The sequence below is a fragment of the Carettochelys insculpta genome, chromosome 1, assembly GCF_033958435.1.
Source record: "Carettochelys insculpta isolate YL-2023 chromosome 1, ASM3395843v1, whole genome shotgun sequence".
Lineage (NCBI taxonomy): Eukaryota > Metazoa > Chordata > Testudines > Carettochelyidae > Carettochelys > Carettochelys insculpta.
Window position 1 is genome coordinate 263,311,541 of NC_134137.1, and position 20,114 is coordinate 263,331,654.

The following is a 20,114-nucleotide window of genomic DNA, read 5'->3' on the forward strand; positions in this document are numbered from 1 at the left end:
GCTGGCGTAGTCCCCTCCTGCGTTGTCCCCGGGCCTGCAAGCGGGGGAAGGAGGGGATGCTGCTGTGTACCTGCCTGGGGGAGCGTCTCCCCAGGAGCCTCTCGGTCCATCCTTGTCCTTCGGTGCAATCCCTAAGAAAGGTGAGGAAGACGAAGATGTTCTTGACCCCAGGCCATGGCTCCCAGAGGGGAACGTGCTCCCACAAGGCATCCTCTGCTCCCCTTCCTGTTTGCCCCCTTCTGATTGCAGAACCATTGTTCTCTGGAGGGTGGATAGAGTGTGCAAGAGGGGGGTATCACTTAATCTCTTTGAGTCCTATGAAGCCTATCTTTTTTTTTTAGATGTCCTTAACCACTCATACAGCCCCTAGGAGTGAATTCGGGGAGCTGCAGGTGCACAGCCCTATACAATTTTGCAAATCCATCCAGTGCGGAGTGATCTTTATGCAGTGCTGCTGATTAGCCATGGTAAGACATTTAATTTAAACTGAAATTTTGCCTGTCCACGTTCAAATGTAATCTGTGGTCACTCTGTCCAAAAGGAAATGATCTAAGATCTCAGGCTCCTCTGACGTTATGACTAACATCCCTGATACTGGCTACTTACCTATAAGAGATACACACGTCTACAGGAAACTGAAAGGGACTTCAGGACGTCATCAAGTCCAGTCCCCGTACCTGATAACTTTTTTTTTTTAATCTGTTTGCCTTAGACGTCCTTCTCAACGATTGCACTCTCTGCCCTGGTTTTAGCGGGTTAAAGCTCAAACCACTGAGTTATCCTCTCCTCCATTGCTAAGATGCTGCAGACAGTCTCCTCCGGTCAATAAAGCTCAGTCACCTGTCACATTCTTCAGCCAACACCTTTGTTGATTATGGGGAAATATACAGGAATTGTCATTTCATTACAGACACTTTGTAACTTATTTTTAGAACCAATAGAAAAATGTTTGTAAATTTCTGCTGTAGACATGGGCTGAGTAATGTGAAGAATCTAGCTGGTCCCACAAGTCATATAAACTGAATCTATGTTTATAGTGGTTTCGGTCTAACATGGGTTGAAGATCCTCGTTGGGAGGGATGAGGGTATTGGCATGTAACCATGATTCAAAAGTTGATTTCTCAAATGGGCTGCGCCTCATTTCAGCTGGTCCACACACCCTTTGTGTTGCATTCACCCCTAAAAATCCCAGCCAGGGACTAGACTGGAGCCCTGCTTGTTCTAGGCACAGCACACACATAATGAACCTGTATTAGATTGAAACTCATTTTAAAAATGAGTTCACCTTGCGTGGACGTTGGAGGGCACAGGATACCTCTAACTTTTTTGTGTGGTGTCCTGTGGAAAGGTAGGAGAGGTGAAACTAACTTTTTGTTTAGCTACAAGAAAAGTGCAGGGGCCCTGCAAGGAGCATGCAAATTAAATAGCTAAAGTCACTTTAGTGGAGGTGTGTAAAAAAAAAAATCCATTATGTAGCCCCAAATCTGTCCTATGCGGTAGCTACGTGAAACAAGACATGGCTTCACCTCCTAGTGTTACTTAGCTGCTATGGCAGAAAGAGGGTGGAAGGGTTTATCTGCTCAGATTATTTTCAGAATTATATGCCCTGCGTGATGATTGTGTTTAAATTAATAAAATGATGCCTGAGGCCTTCTGTCTATTATTAGATATTTAGCACAGCTGATGTACTTGGTGCAGAACAGTGTACAAAAATAAAGACAGCTGCTGGCCCCCAGAAGCTTGGGATTTAAAAGGCAGACATACAGAAGACAGGACACTCTGGAACATTGAAATGGGGCTGAGGAGGAGGAGTATTAATTATATACTCACTTATGAATAACAGGTCTGTCAGTGCCTCATGATATTGTAAAAGCAGTTTCCCTCCCTCTTCTTACCCTATCCTGAAGACTTTTATTGAGGGAGAGGTTTTGATTTTTTTTGTTCTGGATGTGTGGAGAATTGAGGTGGTTCTGATCTCAGTTGGACGAGAATTTGCAGGCTGCCAGAATATCTTTGTCTCTTGTCCTTCCAGATCTCACCCATGTGGATGGCTTTTCCTGTGGATTGCACTGGTTGTGGGAAGTCACCACTGCAAAGCAGAGTGGCTGCTCATGCATGTGGGTTAGCCAATGCAGTGGAGGTCTTTGAACATTGAGTGAATATGTAAATAAAACCACCCAATATTTACTGGGGACCTAATGCAGCGAGTGGAGCAAAAGGTGAGGTGCCCTAGGTGGCCTGTGTTACTAAGCTGGCAGGCTGCTGCATTCTCAGTTATGTGAAAATGTGTCACCCTGAAAAATGTCTTCCTAGGTACACCATAGCTGCATTAGAGGTCACAACAATCAAAGTCTGACTCTGCCACTGTGGGGTACAGCCTCTTAGTCAGTTCTTGGTAGATGGTGAAATTTTAGCGGACCTTCCTGTATGGGTATCCAGTTACCATGAGTAACCAAACTTGAATCTGTGCACCATTTTGATTTTGAAGGCAGACACTGAGGATATGGAGCGATGGTGAGTTCTTCATAGTATTTCCTTCTATCAGCTAGCATTAACTGCATCTTGCTTGGGTTTATCATCAACCAGGTGCTCCTCATCCAGGCACTGATCTCTCTTGGCAGAGGCCATTGTCCATGCCCACCAAGAGTAATAACAGTGTGTGGTGGTATGAATCCCATTTGGGAGAGAAGTTCTGCACGATCAGTGGATGAGTGAAGTTGAAACAGATTCTTTGCCAGGGTTCTGTGAGCTTGTTAAGGGAGGTTAGATGCTAGGGCTGGAGTTGGCCTGGCTGAGTTTTCTTGAGCAATGTTTTATTCCATACTAGTCAAAAATAGTTCTCTCTTCAAAGGAAGTGCCAATAATTGTCAGTTTAACCAGCTGTAATTTTTTTTTGCTTAATTTCTTGATCATAAATGCAGCCTTTGAATTCAGGGCCTACTCTGTAGACACCACCATCTTTGCTTCACTTTCAGTATGGTTAGGGTGACCATGTTTCCCTAGGACAAATACGGGACTCTCTGGAGGGGGCAGCTGTGGCTGCTAAGCAAGTGCAGCCATTCCATGGGGTGCCAGAACGGGGCTGCCACCCCATTGGGGAGCTCCCTGTTTGCAGGGGTGGTTTCCCTGTGGAAGTTAGCAGGGGCAGGGTTGCCAGATGGCCCATGCCGCTGCGCACTGGGATCAGGGCTTCTGCCCTGAGGGGGACCTTGCCGGTTGCCTCACACTTCTGGGCACTGGGAATGGGCTGCTGCCCCATGGGGGACCTTCCCAGCTGCTCCAGGCACCAGGAATGGGGCTGCTGCCTTGTGGGGGACCTCTCTGGCTGCCCCATGCCTCTGGGTGCCAGGAATGAGGCTGTAGTCCTGTGGATGAGGCTCATGGCATCTGCCCATGCTGAGGAGAGCCAGGAGCATGGCTGCACACCTGCCAGTGAAGCTCACGGCTTCTCTCCAAGCCACAGGGAGCTGGGAATGGGGCTGTGGGCCTGTCAGCAAGACTCCTAGCTTCTCTTCAAGCTGCAGGAAGCCGGGAATGGGGTTGCGGCCCTGTCACTGAGGCTCTCAGCTTCTCTCCAAGCCAGAGGGAGCCAAGAATGGGGCTGCAGCCCTTCCTTGAAGGGTGGGGGTTTCTCTGGCTGGAGGGGTAGCTGCCTGGGGCACCTATGTCCCATTAAAATCTTAAAAAGGACTCACACTAACCCCCCACTGCAAGATCCCCTGCCTTACTAACCTATGGCATGGTCCTAGCCAGCTCCCTCTCCTGCTGCTGTCTGCATGCCTGGCTGTTGAGTTCGAGCTACATGTCTTCTCCAGCCAGCAGCTGCAGCTGTGCTGACTTGGGGGAAGGGCAGCTCAGCAGGGGCGTAAATATGGGACAATTAACCCCTTTGTTAAAATAAGTTGGGACACCTTCCTGGTGCCTGAAGTACGGGACTGCCCTGGGCAAAATGGGATGGATGGTCACCTTAAATATGGTCCTGCTTCCTGTTACCAGTCCACTGCTTCTGTTTCCACAAATGGCTTTTAGCTGTTCCAAGAGATCTCCTACATGGAGTTGCGAAAGTTTCAGTTCTCTGCCCTTTTTCTTTTCCATCTACCGCTTCCATTTCTGTTATGTTTTCACTAATTACCAGCTCCATATTGCTGATACCCAACTGTATATAACCTTCTGTAGCTCTTCTGACTCTTTTTTTGCATACCTCAACATTCTGTCTGGTGATCTTAATCACATTATAGCTCAACAACATAAACTTGGGGCTTTATATCAGCTTCCTTAATCTAAACGTCTCAAAGGCCGAAGTGTTTCTCTTGGGCAAAAGCGGTATCTTAATGCACAACTCCTTACTTCCTTTCTTGACTTAGGTTGCCTGTTTGTTTCCACCATTGATATCAACAATTCACAAGCTCCCTGTAGAACTCCTATAGCTGTAAAATATGCTCATTACCACCACCAAGGCTTGTGTATACTTGAAAGGTACATCAGCATAACTACACCTGTAAGCCCAATTGACATAGCTGTGGTGATATTGCCTGGACTGTAGCTGCAGCTGTGTTGACAGAAGAATGCTTTCTTCAGTGTAACTGATGCTCTGGGAGGTGGTGGTCCTTTACTGGCAGAAAAACTCTTCTGTCAGTGTAGACTAAGTCTATACTGTATGGGGCTATGATGGCAGAGCTATGATGGTATAGTCCAGTGGTGTCCAAAAGAAATTTACTGCTCGCCACCTCCTCCCCCGAGAGCCGGGTGCTGCATCCCACCCAAGGCACTGCCCCTCATGGGGTCAAGCACCCGTCCCCCCTCCCCGCAAACTGCCGATGACTCACCAGAGCTGCCCTGCAGCTAGAGCCGAGCCACCCACACAGGGCCGTAGGAGGAGCCGCCTCTGCTGCTGCCACCATGCGCTTGTCCCACCAAGTAGTGGGGCACGTGCACAGAGCCTGTAGAGGGCATTCCACGTGTGCAGCGCTAATGAGCCACTTTGCCATGCCACGGTGTCCAGTTCTCCACATGGCAAATGGAAAGTGAATTGGACACCGCGGGTAGTCTCTGTAGCGTAGACATAGTATCATAGGATACTAGAACTGGAAGGCAGGTCATTAAGTCCCATCCCCTGCCGTCATGGCAGGACCAAGCACATCTATATCATCCCTGTTAGATATTTATCTATCCTGTTCTTAAATATCTCCAGTGATGGAGATCCTACAACCAACTTAGGCAATTTATCCCAGGACTTAAGCACCCTGACAGGAATTTTTTCCCAATGTCCCATCTAAACTTCCCTTGCCGCAATTTAAGCCCATTGCTTCTTGTCCGATCCTCAGAAGCCAAGGAGAATAATTTTCTCCCTCTTCCTTGTAACCCACTTTTAGAGACTTGAAACCTGCTATCATGTGCCCTCTCAGCCTTTTTTTCCAAACTAAACAAACTCAATGGTATTAATCTCCTGTCGGACTTCATATTTGCTAGGCCTTTAATCATTTTAGTTGCTCTTCTCTGGACCCTCTCCAATTTCCCCACATCTTTCTTAAAATGTGCCCAGAACTGGACACAGTATTCCAGAGGAGGCCTAATCAGTGCCGAATTCATATCTGGAATGGGATCTGTACCATGGCACCTTCACAACATTGCTCATATACTATTGCATCAGTACTCTACCACCTTCTCCCTTTCCCATTTGTTGAAAGTTTCATGGGTGCTTGTATGTCCTCAGGCCTTGACTGTCAAACCATGCAAGTCTTAGCTGTCCAAACTTCAGAATATGCGTCATGAAGCTTCCTACCCCTTTAAGATGTACTGACAACAATTTCAGTATTGGCTCCTTCTCCAGACACCTTTAGCGTCTCATTCATTTCAAGATCCGGGTGAAAACTACCATCTTTGGCTGCAAGGCACTCTGTGCTCTTTCTCCATTCAGGACCTTAAAACTGCCTCTCTCTTCATATCCAGAGTCTATCTTCTCTTTAATCTCTTCCCAGAGTTTGCATTTTCAGCTCCTGCCATGAGAAACAGATTTCTGCCTCTCTCCACCTCATGGATGCTCCAGCTAAGATTTTTCAAAGCAGTCTAGTCAATCAGACTTTTACTTACTTGTAATGGAAGGTATATGTCTAAATCCTTTAAAAAAAATCTCAACTTCCATATCTTTTGTTTTAAAATCTCATATTAAAATATATTTTCTTCTTTGTCTATGTTCCCCCTTTCACCTTTTCTTATTTGCCTTATGGCTAAATGCTTTACATTTTAAATTATAAAATGTGTTGCATATACAATGTTTTCTTTAACATATACACTGCGCCATCCTGTTTAACTCTGTAAAACACCTTGCAGTAGTTTTTGTGAAAGAAACTACATAACGTAAAACTATAATAATGTCTCTGTGAAAATGCTGAGCCGGTTGCAACATCCGCATCTGCAACTGAAAAATGATGATGCACTGGAACCTTGCAAGCATGTCAGAACCTTGATATTGTGTGTTATAACCACAGCCTAAGATAGATGTTTACAGTAAAAACAACAGCCTCACATCTCTAAATCAATACAGCAGCATTCAGTGTGTCCTGGATAAGTATGGTTGGTGAAATCTAAGCTTTTTTTTTTTTTTTTAAATCACACTCATTTAAATCAATGCAGCCTTTGTTGTCTCTTTAGCAAGACACCTACTTGCGCTGGCATTAAAGCTTTGTTGTGTAATGAAGCACCCACTTGGATTTCCTTAATAACACAATGAACTCCTATTATTAGCTTGTAACGTGTTCCTTGCACCCAAAGCACTACAGTTTGTTTGACATGGCATTTCCTCAGTGTAAGTGGACAGCCACTCCCTTTCTAGTAGAGGGCTGGAGTATGCCGCCTGACTGCTAGTATGAGGGACTCAAAGCATGTGTAGAACATAACAGAAAGGCCAGCTGTTCTGACACTTCAGGAGAGGTCCTTCTTTTCAGACTGTTTGCTGGAGAGATTAACAAAAAACAACAAAAATTTTTAATCATCTGCCTAAAAATTCTTTGTCTTCTAAATTATTCAGCATTCAGACACTGTTAATGGCATAGTTTCACTACTTCTTCATTCACCAAGGAGCCATCCAGCGCAGAGGAGGACTGTGCTAGCAGGAAACACAAATAAGGAAAAAAAACATCCTTCCTGTTCTGACTCAATTATAGAATTCTAGGGCTGGAAGGGAACTCAGGAGGTCATCTAATCCAGCCCCCTCCCTAAAGCACGATCAACCCCAACAACATCATCCCAGCCAGGACTATGTCAAGCCGGGACTTAAAAATGTCTAGGGATGGAGATTTCACCACCTCTCTTCGAAACACATTCCAGTGCTACACCATACTCCTGCTGAACTAGTTTTTCCTAATACTCAACCTACACCTCTCCCACTGTAACTTCAAACCATTGGTCCTTGTTCTGCCATCTGTCACTACTGAGGACAGTCTCTCTCCATCCTCTTTAGAGCTCCTTTTCAGGAAGTTCAAGGCTGCTGTCAGTTCACCCTTCAGTCTTCTCTTCTGCAAACTAAACAAACCCAAATCTCTCAGCCTCTCCTTAAAGGTCATGTGCTTCAGCCTCTTAATTGGTTTCATTGCTCTCTGCCGAACCCACTCCAATCCCTCCACACCCTTTCTATGCTGGAGGGGTCCAGAACTGGATGAAATACTCCAGATGTAGCCTCATCATTGCCAAGTAGAGGGGAATAATAATTTCTGTAGATCTGCTGGAAATGCTGCTCCTAATGCACCCCAATATGCCATTAGCCTTCTTGGTTCCAAGGGCACACTGTTGACTCATCTCCAGCCTTTCATCCACTGTAATCCCCGGGTCCTTTTCTGCTGTACTGCTACTTAGCCAGTTGGCCCCAGCCTGTAACAGTGCTTGAGATTCTTCAAAGCGTCCCAGGTCCAGGACTCTGCACTTCTCCCTGTTGAACCTCATCAAATTTCTTTTGGCCCAATCCTCCAATTTGTCTAGATCAATCTGGACTTTATCCCCACCCTCCAGTGTATCTACCTGACCCCCTAGCTTAGCATCATCAGCAAATTTGCTGAGGGCACAAGCCATCCCCATATCCAGGTTATTAATAAAGATGTTGAACAATACTGGCCCTAGAACCGGTACTTGGGACACGCCACTTGAAACTGACCACCAACCAGACATTGAGCACCACCTGCTGGGCCCATCCATTAAGCCAATTTTCTATCCATTTTACAGTCCATGTATCCAATCAAGCTGCGCACCACAAAGGGGCAGACACAAGTGACAGTTCCACTTGTTCTTTCTTTGCAGGTCTCCATGACCTTCAATCCCATGTCCCTGCCACCCTGTAAGCTAAATAGTTGGTGTGGAATCCAAGCTAGCAGACATCTTAAAGCTGGGGAAGTTGGCTCAGAAGCTTGGGAATGGCTACTTAAAACTGTACCAGTTTCCAAGGGAAAGGGAGGGGTGAAATTATAATTCAGGGGGATTTAAGAATATTAGTACAAAAGTGTCAATTTTTTGAAGCCAATCTTTCATATTTTTTTTTTTAAAAAGACCCTTTGTCAATTAAAAAACCTGAAAATTTTCAGCTAACTAGTCACTATGCAGTTCTGAATGTGGGAGTTCTGATCTATGTACTGGATCTGACTGAGCAGATTTATATACTTGGCTGTAACAGAGAGTATTACATACTATTATAATAAATTATCTGACCTCTTCTATGCTGGTTCATAATGTGTAAAAGCCTAACTGTACAAGAAAGAGTTCAGGAAGGGATCTTGATCCCAGTGAGAGGCGTTGAAAGTTAAAACAGCTCTCATACGCTGAAGTGTCTGCTTGCATAATCATAGACTTGTTTATGATTAGTGGTTCAGTACATTCCAGCCCCCGACTGTTAAACTGGCATGCACAAGGTCCATCTACACTAGCACAATCTGTGTTTTTCTAAAGCAGTGCTCCTATAGCTGTAAGTGGCGTGTAGACTGGACAGAGTTGTTTTTACCTCTGAGTCAGGTAAACTTGCTCTGAACAAGGCTGGGTGACTTGATAGCTCCATATTATGTTGGAAGGGAGAACGCAACTGCATGATTGCTGACAAAAATTTTGCAAATATTCCACTTACAGAAAATTCAGAGTTTAATGCCAGATGAGCCCATTAGATCACCTAGTCTGACCTCCTCTGTATCACAGGCCATTGTGTTTCACCTAGTAACCTCTGTATGGAGCTCAGTAACTTGTTTGCTTAAAGTGTATTGTCAGGTATGAAGACATTGACAGAGTGAATCCACCATTTCCCTTGATTCTTTGTTTCAGTGGTTAACCACCCTCATTGGTGAAGATTTGCTTCGTATTTAAATTTGTCCAGTTTCAGTTTTCAGCCACTGGTTTCTGTTATAACTTTCTCTGCTAAAGAGCCATTTAGTATTTAGTATGATCTTCCCTTTAATTTCCTTATACACTGTAATGAAGTCCCTTCTCAGTCTTATTTTGACAGTAAACAGATGGAGATCTTTAGGTCTCACTGCAAGGCAATTTCTTTATCATTAAATACTTTTATATCTCTCTCCTGCTTTGACATTCCTTTTAAAACCTTGATACCAAAATTGTATGCAATATGCCAGTGTTGGTCTCACAAAGTGTGTACTGTACACAGATTTGCTACTCGTTTGTAAATTCATGAATCACAATAGCTTGCTTTGCACAGGACTGCATGAGAAGCTCTCATCCAGCTGCTTTTCTGTTATTGACCCCTGAATCTTTTACAAAGTCCCTGCTTTTCAGGATACCATTTTCCTATCCTCTAGGCATAGACTGCATTCCTTGTTCTTAGATGTAGAATTTTGGCTGTATAAAAATTCATTTTTCTTGAAGGGATCTAGTTTCCCAACCACTCCTCTGGGGTCTGTATGGCAGTTTTTTTTCTTATTGTTAGATAACACTCCACCAGTCATTGTCATTTGCAAATTTTATCAGCAGTGATCTTATATTTACTTCTAGACCACTGATTAAAATGTTGAGTAGCCTTGGGCCAAGTACCTTTACCTACGAAAGCCTCCTTCCTCCCCAAAACATCCCCTTTGATAATGAGTCCCCATTGGCTACTACTTTTTGAGATCTGCCAGTGGCACACTGATTGCTTAAGTAGTCACTTTTGAGCTTTAGACCCAGCATTACTTTGTTTTGGAAATGGATACCATAAGCAATGCTCTTAAATATACCTCCCATGCTACAAGAAAAAAAAAAGGTAACATTTTGTGTTTTCTGCCCTTGGAGTTGACCTATGAGAGTTTCCAAAATAAAAGGATTTACAGAGTCAACAGTAGTAAAAATTTTGCAGGGTTTGTGTCCTATGGTTACAGACAATAAAGCAGCTTGGGTAGCACTTTTGTTTTGCTGGATAGATGTCTTGACAGGCAATAGTACCAGGGGGTTTGCTTTGCAATAAGCACAGGGGAATAAACAGTGGGGCATATGCACAGAGCAGTGGATGGCACTCCTGGCACATGGCTCAAAGACCTGTGGGTTGGCCACCCCTGCACTAGTGCAAGAGGGCTCTTTGCCTCATTTCCTCTCTCACGCAGTATGAGCCACAGACTCAGAACCTACTTTGTCTACCCCTGAGCCTTATGGAAGATAACTGTACTTATCCCTCTTGTGGGTCCCTTCAGCAGGAAGAAGTGCTAGTAGTAGAGCTGTTTGGTGTGGGGGAGGGCACCTATGTTAGTCACACCCATTAAAAAAAGAAAGAGAACCACTTGACAAGGAAACTTCCAACTTCATTTTTAATTTTAAAAAAAGTCTGGATTACAGGAAAAAAAAAAAAAAAAAAAAATCACAAAATTGGATTTTTTTAAGCTAGTTTAAAAAAGTTAAAAAACCAGGAGGCCCTGATGGGGCACGCCAAAGATCCCAAAAAGGAATGTATTTTGTGGCATCACATTTGGCAAAAATGGTATAGAGTTGCAGCCAGACACTCCATCAAGGAACTGAGACATCTTTATAAACATGGTAAATCATCATTTAGTTGGTGTGTAGGAGGGGAGTTCAAGCTGCAATACACTGGACTATAAAGGACTGTATACCTGCAAGTATAAGTAGGAAGGCTTCAGCCTAGTTACAAACTGCTGCTTCAGTCGAGCCTACGTTCCACACTAAATCTATCTTGTTATCTGGTTCGGGGACCAGGATCATGCAACCAGGTTGTATTTACAGGATACGCTAGCTGTTTGGCCTTATCTACCCTAGCCCTTTTTCTCCTTCAGAAGTTTTCTAACATTGTTACTACTCATTTATACCCACCAGCTAAAGCAGCAGTGAGAGGTGCCAGTGGGTGCTAGTAGCTTAACCACTGTGTTGTTCAGAGCTGTAGGGTTAGACAACAGTGTCAGTTAAAAGGAGGAATGGCTGATCTTTATCAGGACTTCCACCACTGTTGGAGATGAACTGGTAGTGACTAATAAGATCGTTTAGTGAAGTGCTAGATGTGACACAGCTTTTAGTGTGTGGCGCGAGAGGGGGATGGTAAGAGAAGGTTGGTGGAGGTTTGAGATGAGATCTCACACTGAAAGGAGCTTTATAATGTGAATGTTTCCCTTTGAGGCCTGTCCAGGCTGGACGAGAACCATGGGAAGAGAAGCAATTTGAAAACAGTTATGCAGCTGAGAATATACAGGATTTCAGTGTTTAGGCAGAATTAAGACTCTTTCTACATGAAATAGGGATCTGTTAGAAAATCTGAATTATGCCCTGGTAATATTAGACATCCTACACATTACTCATTTAAAAATGACTTCCCTTAATACAGTTCCCATGACTATAGAGCAGGGCCTCATACAGAGTCCCTCCCCTTGTAGAACACCACGAAAGAACATGTGAGACCCATAGGACTAGTTTCTCACATAAATCTGTTGTGTCTGGCTGCACTCTGGACATCGTACATTTTGTCCTGTGCGCATAGTAGGTGAAGATGCCTAGAGCCTATAAGCACGTCCTGTGGAAATGACAAGTTAAAAGATGACTTGACAGTCTACAAACGATCTCACCTACTAGGAATGGGCAACAGAGAAAGACATGCTAAGATGAAAGGAACGTCCCCCTCCGCTATACCCTAGCATTAACTTGCACAGTCTACCCAAGCTCACTGATATACCCTTGATTCACACCTTAGGTTACGTTTTCTTAAGGTTTTTGTCACAGGATGCTGGAAAGCTGATTTATGAAAACTTTTCTTGTGAATGTGACCTTCCTAGCCTAGCACTGGTTATGTTGTGTGCACCACTGTGCTGGCTGATACATTTGTCAGCAGATCCGTAATTCATTCTCCAAGCCGTAGATTTTTGCCTTTAAGTTTCTTAGCTCTCCTTGAATTTTCCGGGTGCGTCTGTTCCCTTGGCGGACCTCATGCAGAATTGCGAGGTCCTGGTCTGGTCCAATGTTCATGGTAACCTACAGAGAGAAAGTAAAAATAAAACCAGAAAGACTTGGTCTGTGGTGTAAGATCTGGAGAAAGTTATGAAAAGAATCCAGGAAGGAGTCGTGCCTAGTAAGGGGGAATTCTAACCATAGTGTATCTGAGCTGCACTGACATTCTACATGGAAAGGAGTCCTGGTATGAAGTGTAGATAATGGATGGGTCTTATCAGTAAGAAGGGGTGTTCTGCCAGTACAAGGGAAGAGGGAATGCTGAAATGTAAACTGAAGAAGTTTTCAGTAGTCAGTTTAACAAATTTTAAGTATGATTAAAAAAAAAGGACTCATTACAGAATGACAAATTTATCTAATTCTAAATAAACCAGCTTTTTTGTTCTTAAATCTCAATTGTAGAATCAGGACATCCTCTGCTGGTGGTAGCGAGGATCACACCTTACCTTGGCAGAAGACTGCATTTAGTGACCTAATATTCTTTTTGATCTAGTATGATGTAGGATTATGGTTACGTCCAGCTTGTATGTTATATTTTATTCCTGCACCCCCTTGTGGTCAAGGATGTAATAGGACAATACAATTAGGCTGAAATAACTAGGTATTGACTTGGATTTGATTAACCATTTCCTTTTCTTTTGTATTTCTGCAAGTTAACCATTCCTTGCGGTATCATGTGCATTATACTGGCTGCAGAGTATTTCAGAAGTCATTATATTTGGTGCATGACCACCTGAACTTACTTCTGCACTCAGCCCTAATTCTTTACACCAAGTGCTCAGGCCAGCTTGCACTGAAGTTGAGAGCCTCATTATCACTGATTTCACCATCAAGAAGCGTCAGGAGAAAAGCCAAACAGCATATATGTCAGCACTTGATACTTATTTGTCTCACAGTGGCGTCAGGAGAATTAGATTTTGTAGAGTGATTGGAGAGCGATGAAAAGTAATAAGTAGCATAACTACATCCATTGCATAATCATGCCAGTCCCTAGTAATTTGAATGCCTATTCAATTAACAGCTTTGAATAGTTCTCTCTTCATAAATACATATAACCTGTAACTTTCCATAACACTGAAAGATACTCTAAGTCAGGCATTCTCAATCTTACTTTCTCTGATGCGTTCCATCTCCCAACATGCTGTAAAACCACCATGGCCCATCTGTGTTACAAGAACTGTTTGTCTGCATATAAAAGCCAGTGCCAGCATTACAGGGTAGCAGGCAGGGCAACTGCCTGGGTCCTGTGAAGCTAAGTTGCTCAGGTTTCTACTTCAGCCCCAGGTGGTGGGGCTTCAGCTTTCTGCCCTGGGTTCCAACAAGTCTAACGCGAGCCTGTTTGGTGGATTCCTGAAGCCTGTTTGCATCCACCCCACCCCACAGCTCTAACAGGCTCTGGAACCCTGGTTGAGAACCACTGCCACATAGTACAAGTATCTAAAGGTCTAAGTGAAGGAAAAACAGGAAATTCAAACAACTTAGGTTCCAAGAAAATACTGGATCTGAATATTCAGCTGTGCCCCACAAGCCAACTCCACCCCTCATTACCTTGAAGAGCTGTTTTTCTAGGTCCTTCAACCTCTGCCGAAGTTGCTTGATGTCGTTCCTGAAGCCCTCCACCTCCATGTTACGTCGTTTCTCCAGGGCCTCATATCGTTGGGTCATTAGTTGCAAACGCTTCCCCATCTTCTCTGAGCGCTCCTGGGAATAGGAAAGTACAACAGAATTTGTAGGGAAAGGCACCATTGATGACACCAATGTGGAAGATGGCAGGGTGGGGGGAAAGACAACCCCAAGACTGCAAAGCTATCCCACTGAAGCAGGCAGAGGAGTCACCTTGAAAAGTTCTCGGCCAACATCTCCTTCTTCACGAATTCTAGCCAGCTCACCCTCCAGGGCAACACATTGCTCTCGGTACATATCTGCCAATCGGTGCGCTTGTGTCAGTTGCTCCTGTAATGAATGGAACCCAGGAGAAAGAATTAGGATTAACAGATGCTTGGAGGCAGGTAGCCAATACACAGAGCATATTCCTTCCTAAAGGAAAAAAGGTGGGAGCCAAGATCATTATTGCCATTCCTCATGTGCTCTTTGGTGAAGATATTATAAAACAGAAAATTAAACCAAATGAGAAGTCCTAGAAACTGATGTGGGTGCAGACAACCAACAAGACAAGAAAGATAAGAGACCTAATAATGCAAAACTCCTTCATATTACAGGATCAACTCTGTACAGATGAGACATCAAAATACAAAAAAAAACAACCCCATGTTTCTATCCACCATGGAATCATTAGTACCCAAAATGCTTTTTTTAAAAAAGTAGTTAGGGTTGGTCACACTGTCTTACGTCAAAAACTCCCCATCTCACATCTGTTTGTTTGCTGCTCCAACGGCAGATGCATTGCAGTGGTGAATAAAGCAACTCCTTTCAGTATACACTGGGGTTGGCAAACTATGATGGTTGTAATATGAAGGCACTACAAGTTTCCAGGGCCCCAGCAAGTACATTAATTGCTGAATTAAAAAAAAAAAAAAGACTGCTGGCTGAGAGCAGCACAACTTTGAGCAACATTATACCCAGAAAAGCAGTATTCTCACTGCATTAGAAAAAAAAAAACCTAAGACTGTGTTCTTATAATGGTAGTCCATCGACCTGATGATGACAAATCTGTGCAGATCATCCGTTATTGGTCTTATGGTGTGCCCTCTGGTGACTGTATAAGCCAATTCTAGAGGTGCACATTTTGCCGCAGATGGTGCATGGGAAGTTTGCAATCTGTGGGTTGTGCATTGCTGATGCTCTGTGATGTCGTTTGCATGCCTCTTGTAGATGCTGGCAGCGGTCTTCCTCAAAGGCAATGCAGGTATTTGACTGTTGCACGCCACTGTGTTCTGTCACTGGCGGTGTCCTCAAGGTCCCTAGGTTTGATACTGCTGTACTGCAGATTGGCTTTGAAGGTATCCTTGTAGCGTTTCCGTGGACGACCTATACGCCAGATGCCCTGGGAGAGTTCACCATACAGAAGCTGGTGGGGGATTCTGTTGGCATCCATGCGGCTGACATGACCAGTCCAACGTAGTTGTGACTTCATAATCATCATTTCGATGCTTGTCATCTGGCTCTCTCGAGGACCTCAAGATTGGGCACTTTGTCTTGCCAGCAGATCTTCATGATGTTACGGAGGCAGCGCATGTGGAATGCTTTGAGCTGCTTGATGTGACGCCTATATAGTGTCCATCTTTCGCACCCGTGCAAAAGAGATGAGAGAACAACAGCTCTGTACACAAGTAGTTTTGTTGACATCCGGATATTATGGTGGTTTAGAACTTTGACACACAGACAGCCAAGTGCCTGGTTCACTTTAGATATTCGTGTGTTGATCTCATTATCCAGTGATCCATCACTGGATATGACACTACCTAGGTATTTAAAGTTCTCCACTACTTTAAGATGAGTGCCATCAATGGAGATACTCGGGACAGGAGCATGTGATCCACGTGCAGGTTGATGGAGAACTTCTATCTTTCCAGGGCTGACAGTCCAAAAAGTTGCAAGGCCTCAGCAAACTTGTTGACAATGTGCTGAAGATCGTTTTCAGCAAGAGCCATAAGGGCACAGTCGTAGGCAAAGAGTGCCTCAGAAAGGAGTTTCTGCACTGTCTTAGTCTTTGCATTCAGGTGACAGAGGTCAAAAAGTGAACCATCATGCCGGTATTTCAAGTATATACCTTGGTCTAGATCTTTCATTGCATGGTTAAGGACACATGCAAAGAACAGGTTAAATAAGACAGGAGCGAGAACACATCCTTGTTTCACGCTGTTGGTGATGTTGAAGGGGGCTGATGTGACCCCATCAGACAGTACTTCGCCTGTCATGTCGTCATGGAAAAGGCATATAATCTGAACAAAATTTTCTTGGGCAGCCTAGTCATATTAGAATGGTCCCAAGGGCTTCCCTGTTGATGGTATCAAACGCCTTTGTCAGGTATATGAAGACAGCATACAAGTGCATGTTCTGTTCAATGCACTTCTCTTGTATTTGTCTGACAGCAAATATCATATAGGCTGTGCTCTGGCCAGGTCAAAAGCTGCATTGACTTTCAGGTAGATTTGCCTCGGAAATACTGGCTATTAGGTGGTTCAAGATGATGCGGGCAATGATCTTCCCTCCATTGGAGAGGAGGGATATGCCTCTGTAGTTTCCACATTCTGCTTTGCTGCCTTTATTCTTGAAACGGGAGACAATAGCAGCATCGCAGAAGTCCTGTGGTATGTTTTCATCCTCCCAGATGCTGATGATCACGCTATGGAACGCAGCTAGTGCTGCTGGACTTGCCGGTTTAACTCTCACCTGGTATCCCATCTTTTCCAGGAGCTTTTCCTGAACTCATCTGGCTAACAGCTTTCTTAATCTCATCTATAGTGGGCGGAAAGTCAAGATCTGTCAGGACGGGTTGTTGTGGAATTTCATTGAGGACGTTGTTATTCACGGTCAATGGTCTGTTAAGGAGGTTGCTAAAATGTTCTCGCCATCTTTCGTTGATGCCCTCTGTCTTTGACCAGCGTTGCGTTGTCTGATGAGAGCAACGGGGTAGTCCTTGGCTTAGAAGGTCCATAGACAGTCTTATTAGCACTAAAGAACATCTTTGAGTTGTGGGTCTCAGCATAGTGCTCAATTTCTTTGGCTTTGCTCTTCCATCAGCTGTCTTGTATCTGACGGAGGTCTGTGTTTTGCTCTGAAGGTGCTTGAAATGGTCCCGTTTGGAGGCTGAGGAGGGGTCATTCTGCCATTCAGTAAAGGCTTTTCTCTTTTCTTGCAGTGCTGAACATATTTCTTCTTGGTTCTCATCGAACCAATCCTGATGTATTCTTTTCTTTGGTCCAAGCGATGTTATTGCTGTGTCAGTCACTATCTGCTTGAACTGATCCCACTTTTTGGTTACAGTACTGACCAGTTGACTGTGGGATGTTAATTTGTCATCGAGGCTCTTCTGAAAATTGTTTAAACATTGGGCATCCTTCAGTTTGGCTATGTTAAAAGCAGGTCGCACATGCTTAAGGCATTTGTGCCAAGAGGGAGCGATGTAAAGTTGAAGAGATATCCTGACTAATCTGTGATCTGTCCAGCATGTGCGCCTCGCATTACTCTGGTGATCAGTACGTCTCAGATGTCTCGCCTTCTGACAATGGCATAATCTATCAGATGCCACTGTTTAGACCTAGAGTGCATCCACGTTGTTTTGTATTTATCCGCTTGTCGGAACAGAGTGTTGGTAACAGTCAGGTCATTTTCAGAACAAAGGCTCAAAAGTAGTAGTCCATTGTTGTTCATTTTGCCTATACCATGTGGCCCGGTTTCTCCTTTCCAGTTCTTGTTGTCAGCCCCGACTTGGGCATTGAAATCGCCAAGTAGGAGTAGTTTGTCTGTTGCAGGTGTGGCCTTGATCAGTCTGTCAAGATCTTCATAGAATTGTTCCTTTGAGTTGTCAGGGCATGTTAGAGTGGGTGCATATGCACTGATGACGGTGGCATGATGTTTGGCGTTTAGTGGGAAGCGTAGTTTCAGCAATCTTTCATTGATACCCACTGGAAGGTCTGGGAGTTGACACATCAATGAGGTTTTTATTGCGAGACCGACTCCATGTATTCTATCCTCTGTCTCAGTCTTACCCTTCCAGCAGGTATAACCACTTCCTGGTTCACTCAAGAAACCTTCCCCAGCCAATCTTGTTTCACTTAATGCTGCTATATCGATGTTATAGCAGGCTAGTTCACGAGCAATGATAGCTGTCCTTCTCTCAGGTCTTGCAACAGCTTCTCGATCCATGAGAGTACGAACATTCCATACACCAATGGTAAGTTCTCTCGAATTTTTCTTTTGGTTTCGACTGCAAGGAGGGTTGAACTGCCAGCTGTCACTTGCTGGCCAGTTGTTGTTGTAGGGCAGGCAATTTTTAGGCCACCTTTTGTAGGCCCCACCCTTACTAGGGTGAGCAGTGCTGTCCTAAAGAGGACTGCTCAGACACCTGGGATGCTGCTGGGCTACTCTGCTGCCCCAGGTACAGAGCTGGATGACCACTTGTCCACAGGCCACCTACGTGCGGGACTGGGACTAAGACTCCCAGTGGTAACCTCCACCTGTCACTTTGCCCCTCCCCCATCGCCGCAGGACTTGGGTGATTCTTATTCTTATTACCAATAATTAACAGCATTAATTACAAAGATGCTAGCCAATTCCATGCTTAGAAATTCCTAATCCTAATAAAGAGTTTGAGAGCTTTATAACAATAAACCACTTGAATGCTAGAAAAATCTGACGAGCTATGTGCTTGTTGTGTGTGTGAAAGGAGTGGGGGATATTAGTCTTGTGAGACACCTCTGAGAAGCACTACGACAAACTACATAATATTGTATTTTTGAAGTCGATACACCACAACTTCTCCTGTAAAGTAAATCTTTCAATGCTGTAGCCAGCATAACAATGTATTCTGGGGCAGAGAATTCCAGCTCTAAAACATTGAACACCAGGTAAGGCACTACCATGAGACCCAATCCTATACTCTCTCAAGTCTTCCTCCATGAACAGGTGGATTTCCTGTTCAAGAGAACAGCAATTACCTTGAATTCTCCACTCTGTGCTTTCCAAATTTCACTCTCTGCTTGAGAAATCTGCTTGAAGTCTCTCCCCTTTTCCTTGTGCTTCTTCTCTCTCTCTGGCTCTTTGCCGATGATAACCTGATCTTTATTTACATCAAGCTTTCTCAGCAAACAGTCCTTCTCTGCCATCCACGATTTTTCATTCGCTCGTGCATCAAACTTCAGCTGAAGGAAGTCACGTGTGCTCTCATACAGCAGGTTCTGAGTCTGATGGAGCCTAAAGTCAGGGATTGCACTGGAGTAAAAATATCACTGCCTTCCCCCCTTCCCTTCATCATTCACTTATAATTTCACTGGGAGTTGGGGTGGACATGGAACAACAGAAGCCAGTGGCTTCACTTGCATACTTTCCAGGGCCACGTTCTCCAAGTATGAAAGAGGATTTTTAGCTGGTTTATTCACTCACTCTCCAGTTACATGCCAAGCAACTGACTAAATACCCTGCTTTTTTTGTCTATTAGGCTTTTCCACATGGGTGATTTTTATACTCTGGCTTTCCTGCTGTGACCAAACCAGAACCACTCTCTTGTACTCACTTCTCTGTCAGGGTTTTGATCCTGTCCTGATCCCTCTGATGCTGGACCTGGACTTCCTCTATGTGAATCCGCCTGTCCTCTAGCAGTGCATCAAGCTGCTCTTTGGATAACCGGGCCTGCTCTTCCATCTGAGCCTGCAGGGCCTCCACCTGGATTGGCACAGACAAAGTCTAGAGTGAGCGCCTATGCCATGCATGTTGCCCTCCTTGAAAGCCATTTAAATTATAAACCAGACAGTGAGAAAACATCGCTTGCCCCATAATGCTGTTATATCATCTAATTTCTCTGCAGGCCTTGATGTTAGGAGAAATCAGGTGTCTTGTAACAGATTTCCCTACCCTGTGTGTGAGAGAGACTTCACAGAAGGTGAGCTAGATTCTTCCTTCACTTATTTCCTACACTGGACAAAGGAAGGGAAGGGGCAATGGTGAATGCAAGTCTCTTATGTGGCTCACTAAATCTGGTCCCTGTTGCAATTGAGAGGAGTCCTAACTATCTCATCACTCTAGTGCTTTTC

General features: G+C 44.3%; 1 protein-coding gene and 1 long non-coding RNA gene across 8 annotated transcripts in view; one reads left to right on the plus strand and one right to left on the minus strand.

Moving 5' to 3' along the window:
* LOC142019422 (uncharacterized) overlaps positions 1–20,114 on the plus strand; it is a 27,439-nt gene continuing 7,325 nt past the window's right edge. The window contains exons 1-2 of the long non-coding RNA XR_012647072.1: positions 1–140; positions 342–467. This is a non-coding gene — a long non-coding RNA (uncharacterized LOC142019422). The remainder of the gene's footprint in view (positions 141–341; positions 468–20,114) is intronic.
* CCDC77 (coiled-coil domain containing 77) overlaps positions 10,751–20,114 on the minus strand; it is a 20,935-nt gene continuing 11,571 nt past the window's right edge. For all 7 annotated transcript variants that reach the window (XM_075006259.1, XM_075006236.1, XM_075006239.1 and 4 more), the window contains 5 exons: positions 19,598–19,746; positions 19,023–19,278; positions 14,239–14,355; positions 13,951–14,103; positions 10,751–12,426 (listed from right to left, as the gene is read on the minus strand). In XM_075006259.1, the coding sequence (XP_074862360.1) occupies positions 12,280–12,426; positions 13,951–14,103; positions 14,239–14,355; positions 19,023–19,278; positions 19,598–19,746 (822 nt within the window). In that variant the 3' untranslated portion in view covers positions 10,751–12,279. The remainder of the gene's footprint in view (positions 12,427–13,950; positions 14,104–14,238; positions 14,356–19,022; positions 19,279–19,597; positions 19,747–20,114) is intronic.